We start from the raw sequence: 21,944 nt of genomic DNA, 5'->3' as shown, positions 1-21,944 counted from the left end.
ACCTAATTTACGAGTAGATACGAGATAAAATTGTTCATGTAATTAATGAATTCCTTGAAACAATTACAAAAATCTGAATAATGAGAAAATGATAAACTTCGTAAAATCAACTAGATCAATTGCTGACAGTGGTGTAGTTTTAAATAGATGAATAATCATTGTTTTTTCTAAATATACCTAACTAAATTTATGAGTAGCAACATTAAATTGTTCATGTGATTAATAAATCCTCTGAAAGGGATTGCAGAAAACTGGGTCATGAAAAAATTTTTAGGTTTCCAACTTTAATAAATTTCTTCTATTTATTTTTTTTATAAGCACCTGATTTGTATGATTAAATGTAGATGGTGACCATTAGGAATTGCAGTTTTAAATAGAAGATTGAAATGTTTTTAATCTAACTTATGAGCAGTAAGATAAAATTGATCATGTGATTAATGATGGGAAAATCTTAAGGTTGCCAATTGCATTAAATTTCTTTTAAGAGTGATTACTTTTGATGACAACACATTTATCCCATAGAAGACTTTTAAACTTTGAACAACATGATTACCTCCCTTTATATCGACACTAAGTGAACCGATTTTAATTCCAGATATGCTGATTCGCATGAACGATCGTAAAATCAATTAAATCAATGGCTGACAATGACGTGGTTGGTGACCATTCGGAACTGCAGTTTTAAATAGATGATCCTATTTAAAATTTCATTGGCCGATTTGTAGACGTCGGCATCTAACATTGTACCAATTGGACATTGCAAATAGACTGACTGTAGTTTAAGACGTAGTAAAATGGAGATGCATAAAACCATATCCGGAAATCTTAATTAAATCAATCACCGTTGCCTACGTATGGATGTAAAGCGGATTAAAAAACGACCGTTTGTTTTATCGACCCAGCAATAAGATATAATTGGTTCAGGTGATTTCTAAATACCGACAGTAACAATAAATCTCAATAAATAGAAGAGATTTCACTCGCATCCTTATTACCATTTATATTTGTATTTGCCAAACTCCTTTTATGAAAAATCCACCCCGACTTGCCTCCAGAATCTTTGATGATCAAAGGCAATGACTTTTCGGCTTGACGCGTTCCTAAAGCGTGCAGCTCTGTCAACACAAGCTTAATTGAGAGTCTTAATGAGTGAGATTGGGGGGCACGAGGTATTTCCTGATTATTGTTTCGGGAGTCTCGTCAAATTAAAATAGCTTTACTTAAACGGAGCCAGGCATTAATTTAGCTTAATTGCAGCCGCTGAATATCTGAACAAAGCACAGTTGATGCACCAACAATGTATATGGTAAAAGTTCTCACTGTTTTTTTTTCACTGATAAAAGGCTAACCATCATCAAATTGATGTATTGAAGAGCAGTCTTCATTAACTGTTTAATTAGTTTATATAAATTAACTGTTCATGGATACAGTGTGCAAATTATACAGCCTTTAATAACCTGTTAACATGTTGAACATATTGCGACCACTAATATATAGCTGCATGACCATATGAATATTGAGTGCAAGAAATCAACCAGGCACGTAGAGACGATCAAATGACGAGCATTTCCTACAGAATTGCAAGAAATGTAAAAAGCATGATTAAACGATTTAATTCTTTTTTGTAACATAATCGCGAATTAAGCACGTGTATAATATTTCAATATTTAGAACATAGTTAATTCCTTTTAAATTGAGATATAAACCTTAGGAAAGTAGGATGTTTAATACACATTTTATGGGTTTAATGTGTATTAGCCTACATTTATACCTAGCAAATAAAACAGTTATCTATCTACAATTGGAAAAAATAAATTTATAACTTGAGCAAAAAGAATGACCGTCTGTAATTACTTCAGGTGTGTAACAGTACTTGCCAAGTGATCGACGGTATTCGTAATTATGCACAGATACCATAGATTATCTAGCCATTTGTGTAGAATTCAATGGAAAACAAAAAAGTTACAGTTGTGTCCGTATTTCCCGTCGAGAATTTACATTCAAGTAATTGAATCGTGAGATTACATCTACGAACTCTTTTCGGAGATAATGACACACTCAACCTATTGAGGATGTCACAATCAAATGATCGCTTCCGGGTTTCAATTTTAGAAATCAGGAGATTTTATTAAATTCCTCACACGAGCCAGTGCAGTAGGAAATAAATCAACATTTATCATTTCAATTAATGTGCCGTCATCCAAAATCTGCCCTCCGTGTCAATAATGCAATTTGTTTGAAACAGTGACGGCGACCGAACCCCTCCGTGTAACTTTCAATTTTCAAACATCCGGAAGCCGAAACCCCGACGGCGAATTATTAATTAACCAATCGGTTTTAATTGAATTCGGTTTGGCGTCCAAAAAACATTCCTCCTTCGTTAAAATTCATGGGTGAATCCGCGATGACCGAGAAGTGAATTTAATTGCAATTGTATTCTACATTGTCCCACCCACTAACACTTCGTTTAAAACGGCTTAAAGTCCGTATCTTTGGGGAGCAGACGTCATTAACAATACCAGAAAAAAATAATGTGTTTTGCTCATTTGAATGCATTCAATTGTTCCGCCGTTCCACTTGTTTGAATGGGAGGAGATCCATAATTTGCAGTTGCAGACGGTTGTGATTCACGGAATTAATTGTATTCTGTTTTTGAATCTGCATAAACAAGCACTTTTTTTCTAATCAACGTCGAGATAAGTTACTAATGTGAATTGTTTATATTCAGTGATCTGGTTCATTAAAATTTCGAAGGTTTCTAAGTGAATCATATGTAAATTGTTGAGTAACACAATAATTGCAGGGTAATTGATATTCTTAACAACAAAAGTTTATTATTAATTATTATTATTATTAAAAAATCATAGTATTTGTAGTTGCTTATCCTTGATCATAAATTCAACATAAAATATTGTCCATTCATGATTATACGTTGCAAGACATGTTATTATTCAAATTTAATGTGTCAGCAATTGTAGATTGCACAAATTTAGATTCATAACGAATTGTTAAATGGTTATCTGGCCAATAACTCAAACAATAAAAAGCCAATAAACGTATGATATTCTAAAGGCGTGAAATTACACTTAGTACCTCGTGGCAACTTCCGTGTATTTATGTATGTGAAGAACAGTAGGATGGTGTTTTTTCTTTGTTTCACCGCCTCACGACATCTTAAATAATGTGATACATAACAGTTAATATTTCCTGTTTAACTTTTCTCGTTTTAATCTTGGCGAGCATGCACAAAAGGAAGAAAGAAACTACATAAATTTACAATGCCATTAGCGTTATTTACATGCCGTTTGGTTTGAGCTATCGCTTTGTTCCATTATCTCACTTTATTTTAACAAGATGTCTGTTATTAGTCAATGAATTTAATAAAGCAAATGAATTTTAGATTTATTCCAGGATGACACGCTACCTTCATAAAATACTTTTCGTGAAGTTTCAATCGTAATTTTAAATCGTATATTGGCTATCACTTCAAACTGAACTGTGAGCACATATTATGTGCAAGATACCTGGAGTTTAAAGTAATATTTATTCTCTGAGAGTGAGTTATAACAAGATCCACCAAAAATGTTTGCATTGACTCAAAAGCCTCGAAAATTAGTTGTTTGTTCAAAAAATACAAATAAAAAAAATGTTTGGAATATAAAAATATATAAATCTTAGGAATAATTAAAATTTTTAGTGAGACTAAATAAAAGTTATGATAAAGAAGATGTAATTACGATAATTTACACCTTATCAATTAGACAAGAGTAGTATAAAATAATCCAGTAAAATAGTTTTGAATTTATCCAATGTTAATAATTATCAGTTAACATCAAGAGTTTTGTATTCTCCCAAAAATCATCTACAATATTTTGGAATAACATTTTCTTCAAAAGATCCCGATTAATAAATAAAACACATTTGGTATTTAAAAAAATCTAATATTTATGAATACTAAGATGTAAGAATTATTTAATTTCTTATCTTAAACATTCTGAATAAGGCAAGATAAGTCAGTAAAATAGTTTTGAATCTATTTAAAATTCATAATTATCTATCAAGATCAAAAATAATTTAATATTCTGAAAAAATTTTACTTAAAATATTTGAGAATAACATTTTGTACAAAGGATCGAAATTAATAAAACACGTTTGGTTTAAAAAATACATATTTCAGAATAATAATTTAATTTTTTAATAAGATTGTTTCAAATTTATAATAAAGAAGATGTAAGGACTATTTAAGTTATTACTTAATTTACCCTTACTTAATTATACAAGATATATATATATATATATATATATATATATATATAATTTTTGAATAATAACATGTAAATAATTACTTCTTAAACCTTCTTAAACCTCCTGAATAAGTCAAGATAAGTCAGTAAAATAGTTTTGAAACAATTTAAAATTAATAATTATCAATCAAGATCTATGAAGAATTTCCTATTCAGCAAAAAATACTTAAAATACTTAAGAATAACATTCTGTACCAAAGATTTAAATTAATAAAATACATTTGGTATTTAAAAAAGATATATATTTCAGAATAATAAATTAATTTTTTAATATGATTGATTCAAATTTATAATAAAGAATATGTAAGAACTATATAGTTATTATTTAATTTATACTTTCTTAATTATACAAGTTGACTGTAAAATAATCCAATAAAATAGATTTGTTTATTTAATATTATTATCAGTCAAAATTAAGAATTTTGTAATTTCCCAAAAATATAAAATATTTAAGAATAATAATTTGTACAAAAGACCCAAATTAATAAACAATATTTGGTATTTAAAAAAATATATGATTTTTGAATAATAAGATTTAAGAATTACTTAAATTATTACTTATCTTAAACCTTCTGAATAAGATAAGTCAGTAAAATAGTTTTGAATCTATATATAATTGATAATTATTAATCAATTTCTATGGAGAATTTGGTATTCTGCAAAAAATTACTTAAAATACTTAAAAATAACATTTTGTACAAAAGATATAAATTTGGTATTTAAAGAATACATACATATTTCAGAATAATAATATAATTTTTTAAAGAGATGAGAGAATAATAATTTTGTACAAAAGACTCAAATTAATAAAACACATTTGATATTTAAAAAATATATATACATTTTGAATATGTAAGAATTACTTAAATTATTACTTATGTGAAGCCTTCTTAATGATACAAAATAAGTCAATTAAATAATTTTAAAATTATCTAAAATCTATCAATTAAGATCTATGAAGAATTTTCTGTTCTCCCAAAAAGAACCTAAAATACCTAAGAATAACAGTTTTTAGAGAAGATCCAAATTATTAAAACACGTTTGGTATTGAAAAAATATACACATTTTTGGAATAATAATTTAAATTTTTAATTTTAAAATATAATTTTATATATATAATTAAGATGTAAAAACTATTTAAGTTGTTACTAAATTTACCTCTCCTTAATTATACAAGATAATTTTAATATAAACGTGTAAAATAGCTTTGAATCTATATAAAATTAATAATTATCAAGCAAAATATATTAAGAATTTTGTATTCTCTCAAAAGTAACCTAAGAGTTAAGAATAACACTTTGTACAGAACTCATAAATTAATAAAACTACTTATAAATTTATCATTTTAATTAAAATAAGCAAAACATGAAATTTTTAGTACTTTGCAATAAATAAAATATTATTGTCAAAATTAAAAACACAATGGTATATCTAAGTCATTCCAATCGTAAACCTACAATTCGTATAAAATCAATTCGTAACGGAAGTTCAGTGAACCGTTTATGGTAACCTCTACAAATTTTCATACACATCCTCTTTTGGATTTTAGAGTCATATAAACATGTGCACGTAAACCTGTGTATTAAATTGATATACGATTATTGCTAAATTAATAGCCTATAGTTATTTTATATTCATATTGTATGTAAATGATTGATTTGGAACGGGTCATAAATCACATAAATTTAATTTCAAATACAAATTTGAAATGTGCGACATGTTTTTATATAAGTCATTTACATCGGTGCGTATTAATGTCCCGTACATGGCCAGAATGATTATTGACTGCGACGCAACAGATATCAGTAAATCATTTTGCAATTTGAATAAACAAATCGTACGATAGCGCCGTAATTGAAAATTGAAAAATTGCCTTAACGAGCTCCGGGAATGTCTTGATTAATTGCAACAATAAAAATGGCTAATTAACTTAACAAGTGCGTAACCTAGAGTACCCGTGAAATTAATAAACATTATAGACGACGAGTTAAGACATATTTATTGACTCACTCATATCGGCTTCACGCACAATTTCTGGATCAATACTTGCTAATCATTATTCATGTAAATTAACTGGTACTCCTTGACTGACAATAATTATTGCGTTTGTTTAATTATACGACTGGGTTTGTAGTGGAAATATGAAAAGCGTGTTTTTCTTTATTAATTGCAAGTACTAATTATAATTTTGTTGTTTACTGGTCGCATTCCCCTCATAGTTGCATGACATACATATTTATAATTTCATGGCAATTACTTTGGCTAATTATTGAGGAAGTTTATGTTAGTGAATATTAATTTTTTTATCCATTTAAGGTTTATAATAATAAAAAATATATGAACCAGTTCGTAAGAATAAATGATAATTGTTTAACGTGCACAGTTATATCCAATAGCTGCATTAATTTAGTTTATATGGAAGTTAATATTGGTGAATATTTTTTTTTATATATTTGGCATTCTTGGTGGAGGTTAATCTTGGTGAATAATATCAGTTTAAGATTTATGATAAAAAATTGTAAAACACTTCTCAAGAATGAGAGTTGTTTAACTTGTCACTTAAATGCAATATCTGCATCAATTTAATCTAGATGAAAGTTAATTTAGATAAGAAATGAATACTTATGTCAGTTAAACCCAATAGCTGCATCAATTTATTGTAGTTGGAAGTTAATATTGGTTAATTAATTTTATACATTTAAGATATATAATATAAAACAGTAAAATATTTCGCAAAAATGGTCCAAAATTGATTCAACTTGTCACTAAAATGCAAAAGCTGTATCAATTTGATCTAAACGAAGGTTAATTCATATAAAAAATGAATACGTTGTCAGTTAGTTGAATGTAGTTGGAAGTTAATATTGGTGAATATTACCTTTTTTATAAATTTAAGATTTATAATAAAAAAAAATACTCAGCAAGAATGGTCGAAAATTGATTAACTCATTTAAATGCAATAGCTGCATCAATTTAATCTAGACGAAACTTAATTTAGATAAGAAATGATTACCTTGTCAGTTAAATCCAAAAGTTTATTTATTTTATTGTGGTTGGATATTAATATTGGTGGATATTAAATTTTTTATACATTTAAAATATAATAACAAATGAAAAACTTCGCTAAAATGGTCGAGAATTGATTAACTTGTCATTTAAATGCAGTAGCTGCATAAATCTAATCTAGACGAGAGATAATTTAGATAATAAATGATCACCTTGTCAGTTAAATCCAATAGTTTATTTACTTTAACGTAGTTGGATGTTAATATTGGTGAAAATTAACTTTTAATGCACTAAAATACAACAGCTGCATCAATTTAATCTAGATGAAAGTTAATTTAGATAAGAAATGATTATCTTGTCTTTTAAATACAATAGCTGTATCAGTTTATTGCAGTTGGAAGTTAATATTGGTGAATATTATCTTTTTTATACATTTAAGATTTATAATAAAAATTGTAAAACACTTCGGAAGAATAGACGAGAATTGTTTAACTTGTCACTTAAAACCAATGACTGCATCATTTTAATCTAGATCAAAGTTAATTTGGATGAGAAATGATTACCTTGTCAGTTAAATCCAATAGCTGCATTAGTTTATTGTGGTTGGAAGTTAATACTGATGAATATTAAATTTATTGTAAAGCACTTATTATTGTGAATTATGTAGTTCGCTGCAGCGATTCAGTCTAGATTAAAGTCAATTTAGACCAAAATTGGCTATTTTATCAGATAAATCCAATAGCTGTATCAATTTAATTTAGGTGGAAGTTAATGTTAGGAAATATTTACTTTTTTATCCAAGATTTATAATAAAAAAATATAAATCAATGCACTCGAGTGGTTGAGGATTGTTTACCCATCAGTTAAATCCAATGAGTGCATCAATGCAATCCAGGTGTTGATATATCATACCATTGAATCAGTTAGGGCTTCGATGGCACATTAAATTTATTACTCGAATCAAACAATACATCCCCGGCTCTTTCCATTAATCCATCCGAATATCCAATTAAACGACCTATTTAACGAAAAGAGATCTCATCAACTCGACTACCGCCGAACTGAAAGCGATAAATCATGTTCGCGTACGCGTTTTCATCGAAGCTTTATTAAGTCCCGGGCCGAACGACAATGAACTGAAAACAGTTGGTTTAATTTATGGTGACGGAAAGTTCTTCTACCGCATTTAATTGTGCTGCGTACGTACGTTCCCCGTAATCCCTATTGTACCATAATTCATCTCGAACGCCACAATACGACCAGCAATATTCGCTGGCGGAAGGATGAAAGGGCAGAGTCAGTTTTGGCAATAAAAATAGGTTTATTAAATTCTACGAAATCGGGGTGCGTTGATTAACACGGTTCTAACCGGAGTACCGGTCTATAAGAATGGGAATCTGCCGAGGAATTTTTCAACAGATGTCCAACTAATAAAACTTAATTCAATTAATTATATTTTATCCTCTACATGCTCATTAAATTATTGAAAGTGAAGGTTGTGCCCTCGTGTAATAATTTGATCATAGTTATTTGAAGGGGTCAAGCCGTAAAGCCCAATTTGGACCAATCGAGAGAGCGTTATCGATTTTGAAGACTTTCTCTAGTTTTATCCCTCCAGGGGAGGCCCGGATTGAATTTATTACCATCATTTGGAAAACACTGTTAAGTTTCGCAGATCTCCGACTGTTTTACTTCCTTTTCAACCGGTGTAGCTTCTGTCAATACGAAATTGATCACTTCTGTCGTTATGTCGTTAAAGGAGATAAATAAAATTTTTTGCCCGTATGGATTTATTCGACTCATTTCTAAATTTTCAAATGTGATTTATTCCGGGTCATTCGCATTGCAATTTCCCATTTAAATTGCTTAGTAATTTAATAATCACGAGTAAATTAATAACAGTGCACCAGTTGCCGATAAATAATAATTGCTTATTGAAAAAATGTAAACATTGCCCACGCATTGTATGGAAATTCCACTATTACGAAGCCACCTACATACTTGGACATTATTGTGTGTAACTCGACAACTGGTGCTAGTTTATCTACTGCATTTGCATGGATTTAAATCACACAGTATAAGGCAGTTACATGCATATGAGTTTAAATCCAACTGATAAGGTTTTCTTATTTCTTATGCCTGATTTAGTGCACGTCAAGTCCGAAGAGAGTCCAACACTAATTTAAAACGACATGGGACAAGATTTATTGAACTTTTATGTCAATTCCTAAAAGAACGCAACTTGTCTAGTTTAGAAAGTCACCAGAAGAAGTCCCAATTATCAAGATTTGAGAGTAATTAACATTGAGAGAAACATGCCCGCCAACAACAAATTGTAAATAGCTATAAATTAAACATGACAATGTAAAAACGATCCATCATTTTCCGTATAATTTAGATCGAAAGTTTATTTCTTGTTCTGGACGGGCTGTCAGTTTCTATTATTTACGATCGGTGGTAAAACTGTGATATCATATCTGGAGGCTGTTTTTCTCTGTCCATTCATTGCTAAATACGACATATGTTACACCAAAACAATGTTTAAATCATTTTTTGCGCTCAGCCATCATTCAGGTGGATTTTGTTCCCATGAACATTGAGATGATCAGACAGATGATTAGGTGAGAGGTTTGGAAATAGTTTGATTTAGAAACTGATTTGTTAATCAAGTCTATTTTTATTTAGTATGTAATAAATAATGTCTTGATTTAAGATAATCCTCGGAAGATAATATTTATAGTTATTAGGCTATTAATACTAGGATCCAGGATGTCCAAACATTTTCGAAGATATCTGTTATCTATTTAAAACTCATTAAATTACAAGTTTCCTGTCGTTTTATTCCTCTAATAATAATGTCGAAACTTGGATTTCTCCAACAAGAAATGTTACCTGAAAGCAAACCAGACCAGTGCGTGTATTCGGAAGCTGGGAGCAATAATTGAGTCATACGGGGTATCAAAACCTCAATGGGACAATAAGGGACGTTACATGCTTTGTTGGCACAATAAAGTCACCCCCAAAGTCATTAAACCCGTCGATGGCCGCCTCTCCCTTCGACTACGGTGAATTACAATGATTGCCTGAACGTCATATGTTAATTGGCACGGAACTTTCGGCTGCAGTTTAACAGATTGTTAAATGCGGCAATTACAAAACGAAATGAATAATTAATGGTGGAAGAAACTAACAAGCTTATAACGGTTGATTTTAAGTCATTGTTGTACAAACTGGAAGCTCTAAATCAAAATAATTAATGCACAACATTTCTCTCATTCTCTTCTGTTAACCAAACTACATGGCTGTTGTAAAAGGAGTGGTTTTATTTGAAATTCCATGAGAAAACATTTAAATATTTCACCGACAAGACAAATGTAATGGAGAGAGGACAGTATAATCCAGATTAAGGCTAAGTTTCTTTGAAATTGGCTCATTATTTCCTACGTACGATAATTCCAAGCAATTTGTCTAAGCCAGTCAATAAGCTTCTTTTATGTTATTGTTAATGCCTCTAACCCAGTTACGAATAACGGTTCCATGGAAATATTTTTGAATCCAAAAACAACACTGAATTACACCAGAACGAATAAGCGCCTCCGCCAAATTTGTAAACAAACACTTCTAGAAATAAAACGATTATTCACTAATGATACATAGTACAAGGTACTAATTTAATAGAAACCATCTCTTGAACCACAATAATTCCGGCAAATGAAGGAGACGTGCATCACGGAACAAATTACTACGACGTCTTCCGGTGGCCGTGAATTTTTTACGTTACGAGTTTGAATCATGTCCGCAGCAAAAAACGAAATTAGAAAGTTCGTTGGCGTTATCATGAAAGTGCGCCCGGAAAAAAATGGGGCAAAGTGCGTAATCGTCGTACCGTGAAGTTGGCCTTTTGTCTCAGCTGGAAAAAAATGCTAATTTGATGGAGTGGACCACACAGTATGATAGAAAGGAATATGTGGTTTTTATTTAATGGCCCATAAATGCTTTTAAATAAAATTTTAAAAGAGATAAGCTAAAAGTCATTTAAAAATTTCATAATATAAAATTAACATGTGTTTAGGATTGAACAGAAATATGCTCAATAATTAAAATAATTAATTTATTGCATTTGACTATTCCATAATATACATAGTATTTATCAGTTACTAATTAGAAAGTGATAAAATTAGAATAATTCTTTATTAAAATTTTTCAGAATATTTAAATTGTTGAATATTAAGAGTCTATCTTGGTAATTTCCAATTTAGAATAAAGAAAGAAATGATTTTAATTACATATGTCGTGAATAATAAAACACCCAATAATTTAATTATGAAAATAGCTGTAGATTTTGGAAAAAAATTATAATGATTTTAATTAAAAATTACATTAAATATCAGCATAATGAATAACGTTCAACAAAATAAAAATAGTAAATAAATATTTTAAATAAATAAATATATATATATATATATATATATATATATATATATATATATATATATATATATATATATTTCTATACAAAATTATATTTGAAATAAAAATATATATAAATTAATTTAACTTTTATAAAAATAATAAATATTATATTTTTTTAATCATATTAAAAATTATTTTGAATTAAATTTTATTATTATTGGATTTTACAAAATATAAAATATTTTTGGTAGATTTTAGAAATAATATTTTAAAATTCTTTTAAAAAAATTATATTTATTTTAAAAAGGTTTATAAATAAATATTGTATAATATAAATTATTTTATTACGCATTATTTATTATTATAAAATATAAGTAATAAAATTAATATATTTTGGTAGATATTAGAAATATTTTTTTATTCTTGTAAAAAAAATTATATTTATATTGGAAAAGTATATAAATAATTAATGTATAATATAATTATAAAAAATAATATAGATAATAATAAATAATGATGTATAAATATAAATATTATAATAATTGATTTATATAATTTATAAAAATTGTAAAAAGTTGTATCATATAATATAAGATTCTTTAAAGAAACCATTTCATTTTCTGCTAATTACAAAAACAAAGTCAACATTGCGAGACCTGAAATTCATTAATATTACATCCACTTGAAAATAAAAGACCACTTATTTATCACCTGTGTAAGCAACAAAATACAGTACAGCATAAATAAATAAATTTCGTCCGAATGCACTTGCCTTAAGACCCATCTCAAGTGTTGACCTGAAAAACTCCGTTAGTTCCAGTGTTAGAGCAAATAATAAGTCTGAAACCAGTTGCCCGTTTGACAAACCATTATTAATACAAACATGAAACTTGTCTTATTTTAAATTTCATAAAATTGCATTGTCAAGTGGACAAACGAGTTTTGTGGATCTTGCAGATTTCGTAGATTAAAACCCGTTACATTAGGTCATTTTTATCGTAGCTACTCCTTGCGTCACTACCAAATTTAAAACGACCCGAAGAGCCGTCCTCGGCGCTTGATGACCTGAACGAGGTGATTATCAAATTTGTTTATTCGTACGTCATGCTTTGCATGGACAAATAAACAGAGGATATGATGCATTATTTTATTTTTAAAGTTGTGGTTTTAAAATAGAACATTACTAAAAAGGTCAACCGCAAATATTGCTACCAAAAAAATACACAATTATATGCTAAATTTGTCACAATCTCGTTGTGGTTACTAATTTGTTTATTAATTGGACTCTGTTGATAAATACTTGAACAACATATAAATGATGATAAAAATGTGTTGACATATTTCAAACTTAGTGATGCAGAAATTAATTAGATAAACACTTATCTGAAAAATGCAGAAAATTCATTGTAAAAATGGTGAAAATGAACGGTACCTTCACAGAACTGAAGCGTATAATTAAAGTACGTTTTAAACAGTTTTCTATAAATACGATATAAATAGATAGTTTAATAGGGAATCATCACGCGAATAGAATATTAAAATGATTAAGAAAATTATACTTCTTTAAACCACATTAAATAAGAAGGTATAATTATGTTGGTATTTTGAAATCGACTTATATATTGATCTTACGATACAAGATATTCAACAATTAATTTTTATTATTAATAACTATTGATAAATAATTACTAACTTCAGAAGTTTACAAATATTATTAATAATAATAATTTCCCTTTTTTCTTTTTTCTTGAAAAAAATATTTATTATATTACAAAGTAAATAATTTAAATATCACTGCTTAAAATAAGTATAACTTATCAATTATTAATTATGTACACTTTTTATTATTAGTACTATAACAAGTAATAATTAATTACAAACTTATTATTGTTACTACTATTATTAAAATTTGCTTGTTTTATCAAATTTTTTTAATTAGAAGAAAGGTTAGTTTTAGTTTTTTATAATTAATTTAATTTATCAACTAATTAATAAAATGTTTATTATTAAGATTGTCTTAATTGTTGATTATTTTATTAAAGAGAAGTTTTAGTTTGTTTAAAATAAATATAATGCATTAATTATTAATTATGTACAATTTTTATCATTAGTATTATTACAAATATTAATATCATTATTTACTTATTGATCTATTTTTTTATTTTATTAAATAGAAGAAAAATTTAGTTTTATTTAAAATAAATATAATTTACTAATATTTTAGCTAGTAACTATTTTATTTTATTAAAGAACATAAAAGTTTTATTTTATTTCTAATAAATATAATTTATTAATTATTAACTAAATTAATCTTTTATTATTAGAAGTATAACTATTAATAATTATTAATCAATAATTAATCTTTAAATGTTCACAAATACTATTATAATATACTGAGAAAACCCAAAAACCTTAATTTATTAAATGGGAAGTTTTTGTGTGTTTATAACAAATATAATTTATAAATTAATGATTAAATAAAATTTTTATTATTATTACAACTATAAAAACTAGTTACATACTTTAAAAGTTCACAAATATTATTATTATTATTGTTAATATATTGACATATGTCCTACCTTTTTTAACTAAAGACTAGTTTATTTATAATCAATATAATTTAATAATTAAATATTTTTTTATTTTCAGTATTATAACTAGTAATAACTAATTACGAACATTAAAGTTCACAAATATCCATTTTATTAAGTTATTGATTGATTTATTTTTTCCTTATTTTATAAAATCTTAATTTGTTTGAAATAAAAATGATTTATTAATATTTTAGCTAGTAATAACTATTTACGAACGTTGAAAGTTTACTCCTTATTTTTTTAAAAGGAAAGTTTATTATCATATTTTAAAATTGTTAATTACATACCATTGTTTATAATAAATATATAATTTATTATTAATAATTTAAATTACAACTTGGAAGTTTATTAATTAAATTAAAATTATTTAATCTTCTTTCCCAAAAGTAAATAATTTGTAATATAAAAAAATAATTTTTACTTCATGCTAAAACTTTATTCTAAAATTTTATTATTTTTACATAAAAATTCTTTTTTAACATGTATAATAAAAAAGAATTTAATATTTATGACGGATTAAAAATTTAGTAATGTCAAATATTTGACTAATCCCAATATAAATCAATGAAATTTGGTTTGAAGCATTTCGTGTCAAAGGTCCGACCACAGGCCCCGTTTAACGCTTGAAAAAATTAAATTGATGCATCTTCGACCCGATTCACAATCACGACATCCATAATGGGCCGCAATAACCCACTTAAGACTAATATGTTCTTGAGTAGATAAAAATTGTTTTATTAAGTTCCGCTTGGCCTGTCCGGCATTTAACAAAAGGTGTCGTAACAGTACATTGTTATATTTGTTGCCATTAATAATTAATGAATTGTTAGAAAAACAAACGATCACAAACGGTCGTTGTGTCTTCGGACATGGACGAAACGTTGAAAAAAATTGTTTGAATAGAATTGATCGGACAATTTGTGGGCGTGAAAGGTCAACCAGTAATTCAACGTAGATAAGGCCGGCATCTTTTCAAACTATTCACCTCACGTTTCGTACGCTCCATGTAAAATTTCTTCCAGAACGACGGAACGGTTTTTCAACCTTTTACGTGCGAATCGATAAGTGTGGATTCCACACAACTATCGCCATGCGAACGGCAGGATTTTTTCATTTTTTTATTTTATTGTACGGGGTGGCGACCTTTAATTATATATATATATCGACAATATATACTTCCAGGGCAACATATTGAAACAACTCTTTGATAGTTCTTCTTTATAAAGTTACCAGATTCAGAAGTTGTTTGAAATAGATTAATGGAACTTGCTGAAATTTGATATAAGAGGATGTTTTTAAGTGGAGAATCTAAATTTGTTACTGAAAAATTTGAAATAATATTCAGTGTCCGTTTGTTTTATTATTAAATTTTATTAATTTTAAGTTTGTTTCCAAAATATTGTCTTTTGTAAATCTATCTATTAGATGGTGTATATTATATATACATGGCACCCCAAAATGGTTAGTGCAGCTTTAATTAATAATATTTTTATTAATTAACTAAATACAAACTTAAAAATTTTACGAATGTTATAATCGATGTTGGCTTATTTTTTGTTTAAAAAAAAAATAAATAAATTTTAATATTAGAAATCTATTTTAAATACTATTGTTTATATTAAATAAAGTTTATTAACATTAATTAATTAAAATTATAACTAGAAATAAGTATCTACTTACAAACATTAAAAGTTCAAAAATATTATAATTAATATATTAGCTTATTCGTCAATAAAATATTCTTTTAAGCTTAAAATTTAGCTAATCTTTAGTATTATTTATTTATTTCTTTAAAATAGACTAATGAAAATTGTTAAAAAGGGTATTTTTAAGTGCAGTATATAAAAAATATAATTTATTTTAATTCTGTTTCCAACATTTATTTGGCGAGATTTTGTTTTTTTCTAAACGTGACTATAAGGTTTATCTCTCAAATTGGTTGGTGGAAAATAGTAACATTCAAAGCTACCAAATATGATAATTGTTTGAAAGTTAACATTTATGCCACAAATTTTTGCGACATTTGTGAATATAAAATTTAGTTTATAAAAACATAAATAAAATAAATTGTTTGTTGTGCCCTCTATTTTTCAGGCAACAATTTCTTATAATTAATTATGACAAAATGTACGAGGAATGTTACTAAATCTGAGTTAACGGTTAAAATATTAAAAATTATATATTAGGCACCGGAAAAATGAATTTATGTTTTTAACATTTAAATTAACTTTTATTTAACAAGATAATCATCATTATAATAAAGCATTTTTTGCCAAAGTTCTACATGCAAATTCTTGTCACGACAAAGAAATTATTGTTTGTTAGAAATGAAGAAAATATTGACCTCAGTTTTGACCTCCCCTTCAGAATTAAACCAAAGAATTATTTAGAAAATTGAACAATGACAAAAATAAATAATAGTCAAGTGGAGAAATAACTGGATTAAATGATGGAAGAAGTAGTATTCCACATTGAACATTTTTAACCTTCGTTTGAGTTTCTATTGCTGACCTGCTGACAATTAGTTACATTGGTCGTTGGACCTCTTTTTTGGAAGAGAATATATAAAATTCTACATGAAATTCACCATAGGTCAATCATTTTTGGTTTAAGTACTGTACCACCAGGTTTACCTCCTTCGACTATTGTCCACATAATTGTCATAATCAACTCTTTACAATACTTTCAATAAAGGGCCCATTTGCGTTGCTTGCAAGGTGAGATATTGCTTATGTCTTCATTGAATAGATCATTTTAACAAAAAAAAAAAAATATATCAATGTAGCAAAAAAGAGCATAAAATACTTTCAAATAATATAACCTAATATTTTTAAGATCATTTATAATTTCTCTTTGAGAAAAAAAACACTTTCTAAATCTGACAAATATTAGTTTTCATAGATATTTCAGCATAGACCGGAAATATAAAATAGTGAGCCAATCATTAACAAGAAAAAAATGACCTCAACTTCTGATTATTATATCGAATTTATAGTTGTGTATGTAATTTAAGTACACCTTATAGATATATCAAGCAATTACTAATAAAATAATCCTTTTTGTTTCAGAATAGCCACCACCTCTAGTTTAAGTGCCTACATGCGGTTTCTGGTGTCATTTCAACACCGGTTAGTATTCATCAATTTTTTATCATATCAAAGCGCCTCAAACCCCAAACATTACAACCCCCAAATCCTTCGATTAGCGTAGCAGGATATCCCGATCTGTCCGGATCTCCTTCAGTAAGCCGAGACGGTCTAATCGTTTGCAGAACGAAATTTCCTGTGCAAGCGACAAAAGCTTTTGAACCGGGTTCAATAAACAGTCGCCGTTCTCGTGTGCTGTACTTGTAAGTGCTCTCTCGGCAGGTGAACGATTCCTAAATCCGTGCACGTAAGAAATTCAAAAGATTTTAACACTTGTAAGTTTGTTTTGTGCGTGTGTTAACCGTGAATAATTTAAAGGGCATAAAATAATCCGGGATTATTTACACGCTCAGGAACGTTACGTCATCCGCAAAATCGAAAGTCTTGATAGTTTTCGGTGATTCTGTCATCGGATAAGTGGTCAATCAATTCGCTTAAGCGATTTGGCATTTCGTATCTAATAACCAACGTAACGGTGTTTAATATTCATGAGCAATCAATTAAAAATATGTTGCAAACGATTAAATGTGTTAAAACATACAAGAAAGCCTTGGGAATATATAGGTATTTCGGACACTATTTTGCGGTCAAAATTACTCACTCATTTGCAGTGGGTGAGATTGGCATGATTCAAAATTTTATGTGGAATCTTAATCGAGTACGACTGAGTCAGATTTAACTCAAGTATTCGCAATAATGTACCAGGCTGTGTGCTTTAAATAATAATAATTTAACGGTCGTGTTCATACAACTAAATGTTAAAATTACAGTTGTGGGTTGAAAATACATTGCTGATTAAATTACTGGTATTGAGACTATTAATTTATTCATAATTGTTTATGTAATCGGTTGCTAGACAACCTTAAAGTGTTCAAGTTAACTCAATCAAAGTATTTATTGTTATATTTAGATTAATATTTTAATTGATTAAGTTATTAGTTATTAATTGAGTCAAATCGTTTCTGCTTAACAATAAGATAATCTCAGTTTTTTAGTTTAATGTTCTTAAATGTATCCTTAACAAATATATATTATATATAAAAGAAAAAATTTGTTCACTTATTCAATTTTGAAATTATAAATGCCTATTTTTAGAAATTTCTACATGTTTCATAGATTTTATGTGGTTTTCTACTACTTCAAAATTTATTTATGTTTATCATTAAAGAAAATAGTTGATATTTATTTTTTAAATAATAAACTTAAATTAAAAAAATAATTAATAGTTTTATGTATGTTACTATAAATTCTTCTGGTTCTACTTATATGTTCCTTAAAACTGATGAAATATTTTTATAATATATTCAAAATCAATTCTTTCTAGAGTTAAAAATTCCATTTGTTTCTAAATAATTTCTTGTTTCTTTTCGAAATTATTTGAAATATTATTTAACCCAATTTCATTTTTATTATTTTTTATATGTGGCTAATTGAACAGAATTGTATAAATATTTTGAGCTTGTTATCTTTTGAAATGTGAAATTCAAGTTCATGCAAAGTTATATTTTTTATCTATAATTAAAAACAAATAAATCAGAAACCGATATACATATATATTATTATTTAATTCTGAAGTTAAAAACCTAATTAATAGTTTTGTATACGTTCCACATATAGGTTCTTTAAAAATAATAAAATGTTTCAAATTTTTCTTTTCTCATGTCAAATATTTAGTTATTTTTTATAATTTTCGATACAACTAATTTTACTCAATTCTATTAATATTGCACGATTTTAAAAATAAAAAACTAAAAAAAAATAATTTATGTTGATAATCTTTTAAAAAAATAAATAAATCAGAAAACGATACACATTTTCTTTTTAAAATTCTAAATTTAAATTAAAATCTATTTAATAGTATTATATAAGTTATTATAAAATAAATATTTTTTAATTATTTTTTTTTAAATCTGTCACAAACATCAAATTTAATAAGTTAAACAACAAATTTATTTGTTTATATAATATATTATTGCACATATTAATAATAAAAAATAGAATAGAGAAAAATATTTTTTTAAGTTAAAAACAGATATACTTAAAAATAATAAAGTTAAGCAATTAAAAAAGACCCCAGCCTAATAATCCCCATTTTTATCTATCAAATTATGAGTACTTAAAATGCAAAATGCATTGAGCAATTAATTTTTGGATACAACTAATTATAGTACTATAAATCAAGTTGAACTTACGTATTCCGCTTGGGTAAGCGTAAAGTAACTTTGTAGCCTGTCATTCATTCTTCAAGTGATTAATATTTCATTATCGGGATAATTATAATTCAATAAAGTTCCTTTCTAGTACACGCCATTAAAAATTATATTGTAGGTCAATAACATTCGTGCGAGTTGCAGAAGGAAGCTGCGACTGCAACGAATTAAATTTCACAAAATTTCGGACTAATCCTCAAAACAAAACCAACAACTTTGATAAAAAATCTCCTTTCACCCGAATATCAAAGTCTCTTTGATGTTTGATTTAGGTAACGTATAAAAAAACCCTGAAAAGGCAGCCCCCTTTATTTGAAAGCATATTACTTTTATGGCACTCGCGAATTGAATGTGAATGAATGATTTTTATCCGTTTGATTTGTCAGTTATGCGAGTATATTGCATTGGAATGAACGAACATCAAAACATTTAATTTAATAAACCGTGCACAAAAATAAAGGAACGCCATTTACAGTAGACACGCGTATCCGTTAACGATTATATTCAAATCACAATTAAATTTTGATATTTCAAAATAACAGCCCCAGGACAAAAAATTTAAATTATTACACAGTGATTGTTTGAGAGAAACCACGTAATACATACAAAATTAATAAAGCGCAAGGATGAGTCGATGCGTAATTGCATTAGAAACGCATTATGCAACATCAGCTAATATTAATCAACATTCAATTAGACAACAATTTAGCATTTAATAAGAGAGAAAGACTCTCAATAGCCCGAGATGACTGTTCATCATTAAATAATCAGACACAGTTCAGTTTTTTATAAGCCAATAACGCATGCACTCTCACGCCCACATTTCCCTGTACCTCGAGCGTAATTACTTTACGTGACTGCAATGCCAAAGATGACGAGAGGAGAGACGGTATGTCCGTAGAAGAAAAATTCAAAGCGCATAATTAGCTCGGGCCTTGATCACGACGAAGGTTTTTTTGTAAATATTTCTGTGCAGTTGCTCGAATCGCAGAAGATGGTGAGGAGGTCTTCTCTGGTAAAATAATGAGATATGAAGTAAAGAAGAATCCACAGATTTCTAAACATTTAAACTAGAGTCTTTAGTTATTCTCAGGTGACTTAGAGCAGAGTCATGAAGAGTGTTCAGCACAAAGACATCACTAAAAACAATTTATCTGTCAACATCAAATCAATTTTTATACGGCATAATATTGTAAATGATGTATATGATAGGAACCATTCTTCTAACTTCAATAATCTTTTTTCTAATGAAGTTTCATTTTTCATTTTGATGATTTTCATTATACTTCGATTAGTGGTCTCTAGTAATTCTCAGAAGACTTTGAATGGAGAATTGAAGAGTTGATAGACAGAGACATCATTAAAAGTATTTTATCTGCCAACATCAGATCAATTTTTATATGGCATTATATAGTAATTAATGTATATAGTGAGAACACCATTCTTCTAATTTCAATAATCTTTTTTCCAATAAAGTTTCATTGTTCATTTTAAGGATTTTCATAATACTTCAATTAGTGGTCTCTAGGAATTCTCAGATGACTTTGAATGGAGTGTTGAAGAGTTGACCAAGCAGGGACATCATTAAAATTTAACTGCCAATATTAGATCAAAATTTATGGCATAATATAGTAACTGATGTATATAATATGAATCATTCTTCTAACTTCAATAATCTTATTTTCTAATAATCTTTCAGTTTAATGATTTGCATAATACTTCGATTAGTGGTCTCTAACAATCCTCAGATAACTCTGAATGGAGTGTAGAAGAGTTGTCAAGACAGAATCATTAAAAACAATTTATCTGCCTACATCAGATAAACTTTTATATGGCACAGTATAGTGACTGAATAGGAACCATTCTTCTAACTTCAATAACCTTTTTTTTCCTAATGAAGTTTCATTTTTCATTTTGATAGTTTTCATAATACTTCGATTAGTGGTCTCTAGTAATCCTATATATTATTATATAGTAACTAATGTATATAATATGAATCATTCTTCTAAATTCAATAATATTTTTTCTAATGAAGATCTTTCATTCATATCCTCAGATGACAGACACATCATTAAAAGCAATTTGTCTACCATCATCAGATCAATATTTATATGGTATAATACAGTAACTGATGAGTATAATATGAATCATCCTTCTAACTTCAATAAACTTTTTTTCTAATGAAGCTTCATCTTTCATTTTGATAATTTTCATAATACTTCGATTTGTTGTCTCTAAAAATCTTCAGGTGAGTGATGAGACATGTTCAAG

General features: G+C 27.4%; 2 protein-coding genes across 3 annotated transcripts in view; one reads left to right on the top strand and one right to left on the bottom strand.

Moving 5' to 3' along the window:
- LOC109594007 (mitoguardin) overlaps positions 1-21,944 on the bottom strand; it is a 121,847-nt gene that overhangs the window by 28,111 nt on the left and 71,792 nt on the right. The window lies entirely within an intron of this gene.
- LOC109594030 (protein unzipped) overlaps positions 1-21,944 on the top strand; it is a 40,038-nt gene that overhangs the window by 10,099 nt on the left and 7,995 nt on the right. Inside the window, exon 2 of one of the 2 annotated variants that reach the window (XM_049965915.1) lies at positions 17,391-17,445. In XM_049965915.1, coding sequence (XP_049821872.1) covers positions 17,417-17,445 — 29 coding nt within the window. In that variant the 5' untranslated portion in view covers positions 17,391-17,416. Of the gene's footprint in view, positions 1-17,385; positions 17,446-21,944 lie in introns of both variants that reach the window. The other variant, XM_049965914.1, reaches the window with a different exon arrangement.

The sequence above is a fragment of the Aethina tumida genome, chromosome 4 (genome assembly GCF_024364675.1).
Source record: "Aethina tumida isolate Nest 87 chromosome 4, icAetTumi1.1, whole genome shotgun sequence".
Classification (NCBI taxonomy): domain Eukaryota; kingdom Metazoa; phylum Arthropoda; class Insecta; order Coleoptera; family Nitidulidae; genus Aethina; species Aethina tumida.
This window is presented reverse-complemented; position numbering and strand designations above follow the sequence as displayed.